The sequence below is a fragment of the Phaseolus vulgaris genome, chromosome 2 (genome assembly GCF_000499845.2).
Source record: "Phaseolus vulgaris cultivar G19833 chromosome 2, P. vulgaris v2.0, whole genome shotgun sequence".
Taxonomy (NCBI): Eukaryota; Viridiplantae; Streptophyta; class Magnoliopsida; order Fabales; family Fabaceae; genus Phaseolus; species Phaseolus vulgaris.
In genome coordinates, this window is record NC_023758.2 from 12,874,673 (window position 1) to 12,878,090 (window position 3,418).

Here is a 3,418-nt window from a genome sequence, read left to right on the forward strand (position 1 = left end):
TTGTTCAAATTACACTCTGTAAAATTGTTTGTAAAATCCTATAAAGCCAGTGTGATTCTGGCCTGAGGTGTTTGTTGTGTGCAAAAAGGGTGAGTAGACTTTGTGGGATTCAAAGTCACCTCTTTGTGGTGTGTGTGTTTGTAATCTGTGTTTGGTTACATAGTGGAATACTCAGTGGTTTTACTGAGGACTGGATGTAGCTCAGGGATTGAGTGAACCAGTATAAACCTTGTGTGTAAATCTCTCTATCTCTCTTCTCTATAACTGTTTGATATTTCCGCTGTCATAAACAACCGGTTAAATCGTGCTTTTAACCGATTAAAATTATGATATCTGAATTGATTGGCTTTCTGAATTGCTTATCTGAGTTGATTATTAAAGATTCATTCTAAAGAAAGTATTTGTGAAAATATTTTATAAACAATTCACCCCCTCTTGTTTTAGCCCTATAATTCTAAAATTGGCATCAAGAGCTAGGTTCTTGAAAGTTACTCAAGTCTTTGTTTTCTGAAAATCTTTTTGATGCCTGATAAAATGCCCTTTGGGGAAGGTGCCTCAATTAACAGGCCACCACTGTTTTGTGGGGTTAGTTACCAATTTTGGAAAGTGAGAATGAAAATTTTTATACACTCAACTGATAAAGGCATTTGGGAGTCAATTGAAAATGGTCCTTTTGTACCTCAAGTTAAGAAAGATGATGTTTTAGTTTATCAACCTTCATTCGAGTGGACTGAGGCAGAAAGTAAGAAAGTTAAATTTGATTGGATATCAAAAAATATTATAACATCTGCTCTGAGCTGTGATGAGTTTTTCAGGGTTTCACAATGCAACTCTGCTAAAGAAATGTGGGACATCGTGGAGGTCACACATGAAGGCACAACTGATGTGAAAAGAGCTAGGAAGCATGCTCTGATTCAAGAGTATGAACTCTTCAGAATGCAAAAGGGAGAATCCATATGTGATGTGCATAAGAGGTTTTCTCACATTGTGAATCATCTTATGAGTCTTGGTATGAAGTTTGATGAGGAAGAGCTTAACATCAAGGTACTGAAGTGTCTTGATAGAACATGGCAGCCAAAGGTTACTGCCATCTCTGAATCAAAGGATCTCACCTCAATGACTGTGGCATCTCTTTTCGGTAAACTAAGAGAGCATGAAATTGAGATTCAAAGGCTTGTTGTCTAAGAAAGTGAAGACAAGCATAACAAGAGCATAGCACTCAAAACTAGCAAACAACAACCAGATTCCAGTGAAAGTGAAAAAGAAAACATAAGTTTGTTATCAAGAAAATTCAGCAAATTCTTGAGAAAGAGACAAGCTTCTAAAATGTATGATTCAAAGAAACCTAGTGAATTCAATTCTAATAAGTATACTTGCTATGGTTGTGGTGAACAGGGTCATATCAAGGCTGAATGTCCAAACAATGAAGTGAAAGAAAAGGGAGACTTCAAAAGAGAGAAAAAGGGAAAAGCTAAGAAAGCATATTTAGCATGGGATGACAATGATGTCTCATCCTCAAGTTCTTTAGATGATGAGGAAGCTAATCTTTGCCTTCTAACATCAGTGACAAGTAGCATGGATTCTACTTCATCAAGTAAAGGTACCACCTATGATCAATTGCTTAATGCTTTTTATGAAACTCCTGATGAAGCCAACCGATTGACACTTTCTCTCAACCGGTTGAAAGGATTAAATAACTGGTTGGAAAATAGGGTTAAGACTCTAGAGGAAGAGCTAAGCAAAACAAAAGAAGATTTTAAAAATCTGGATTTAATTTACAAAAATTCTTTTTGCAGTTGTGAGACAAAAACTTGTGAAAATTGTGAACTTCTTAAAAAGAAGATTTGCTACCTCTTGAAAACCTTGGACAAGCTTACAACTGGAAAGTCCAATTTTGAAGATGTTTTAGCTTCATAGAAATGTGTATTTGGAAAAGCAGGTTTGGGTTTTTACCCTCAAAGCAAAGAAAAGAAAATTACAAAACCTTTTTCAAATTTTTCAGAAAAACAATCGGTTAAAATATCGTTTCAACCGGTTGTTACATGCTTCTATTGCATGAAGAAAGACCATTTTGTCAGGTATTGTAGGTTTTGTAAATCTTGTATACATAAAGGCATCTATAAGTGGATTCATAGATGTATTGCTAATTCAAAGATAAATCTAACACTGAAGGTCCCAAATTCTTCAAGGGATCAAATCTTGAGATTTGGCAAAGTTCTGTTTAGCAGATTTCTGATTTCTCTTGAAAGGTTTAGCAAGGACTGAATATTCAGTACACGCCAACATATCAAAGTCTAGTGCTGGTTTCTTGAACTATCTGTAATTAGAAAATATGAAATATGAGAATAAAATTCTCATTCTTTGTTGAGAACTATTAGTGCTTAAACTCAATTTAATATGTTACTCTATGTTTCAATATGTAATTTCTGTGTGCTCCATTTATTCTTCATACATTTAATAGCTTGCAAATATGTTAAAACATAATGATTATATGCAACATGCGTTTTTTTAAAATTTTCCTTCAGAACAGAAATTTAGCCGATTGTTTTCTCGAAACAACTGATTATTTTGAATCTGATAAGCTCTGGACAAATCTGTTTTTGAATTTTAAATTCGGGTTTGTGATTACAGTGACGTGTATGGTCAAAATTGTATTAATTGGATGTTTGTATACAGTTTAACCCTGTTGCATTTGCTTTTAATAGATCAGATCCCTCCATATCTTGAAAATAAAAAAATGTCTTTAATGTTTGGTCAAATATCACATGTGAATCTGTACCTTTTTTATTTGACTAACTATGTTAGCTTTATTGTTCAAATTTGATTTGCTTTTCCATTTGAAATCATGTCTATTTGTGCCATCTTTGACCATGAAGTTCATCTATACAAGACAATGCAATTTGGTGTCATCTCTCACACATACAAGTTGTCTTTCTTATCTTTTCTGTCTTGAGCTTTCTATGCAGTAAGTTGACGTCTTTGTTCTGAATTAAGAAATGGTTGGCACTCCTCCCTCTGCAAAAAGGATGAAATCAAGGGGTGTTAAAAGCTCTGGAAAGCTTGAAGGATGGTTTGTAGGTGATACCAATCTCATCAACAAGTAGAAAGAATGTGAATACACCAAAAGTTGTTTCCTTCACATGGATGAAACAACAGAAGCTGGATTCTGTGAGGAGCATTCTCAAAGAAAAAAAGTTGAAGAGATTCCTAGAACTTACAGGGAATATCTATCCTGATCTTCTAAAGGTATTTTACACTAATCTCCAATTCAACAATGACTCACTTATTTCACATGTCAAGGGTGTAGATATGGTCATCATAAGTGAAGTATGGCCTGCTGTGATTGGGCTGAAGTCTTATGAACTAAGAATCAATAGGGGAAACCTTGGAATAGTGGAAGATTTCAACAAAATCCAGT

General features: G+C 34.5%; 1 protein-coding gene across 1 annotated transcript; it reads left to right on the plus strand.

The window, feature by feature from the left end:
• The first annotated feature begins 534 nt into the window (after window positions 1–534).
• Window positions 535–1,185, plus strand: LOC137809056 (uncharacterized). The gene has a single exon (XM_068610198.1). The coding sequence runs from the start codon at window positions 535–537 to the stop codon at window positions 1,183–1,185; it is 651 nt and encodes a 216-aa protein (XP_068466299.1).
• The last annotated feature ends 2,233 nt before the right edge of the window (window positions 1,186–3,418 follow it).

Coding starts and splice junctions, on each gene's coding strand:
- LOC137809056 (XM_068610198.1), top strand. CDS start 535: ATGCCCTTTGGGGAAGGTGCCTCAATTAACAGGCCACCACTGTTTTGT.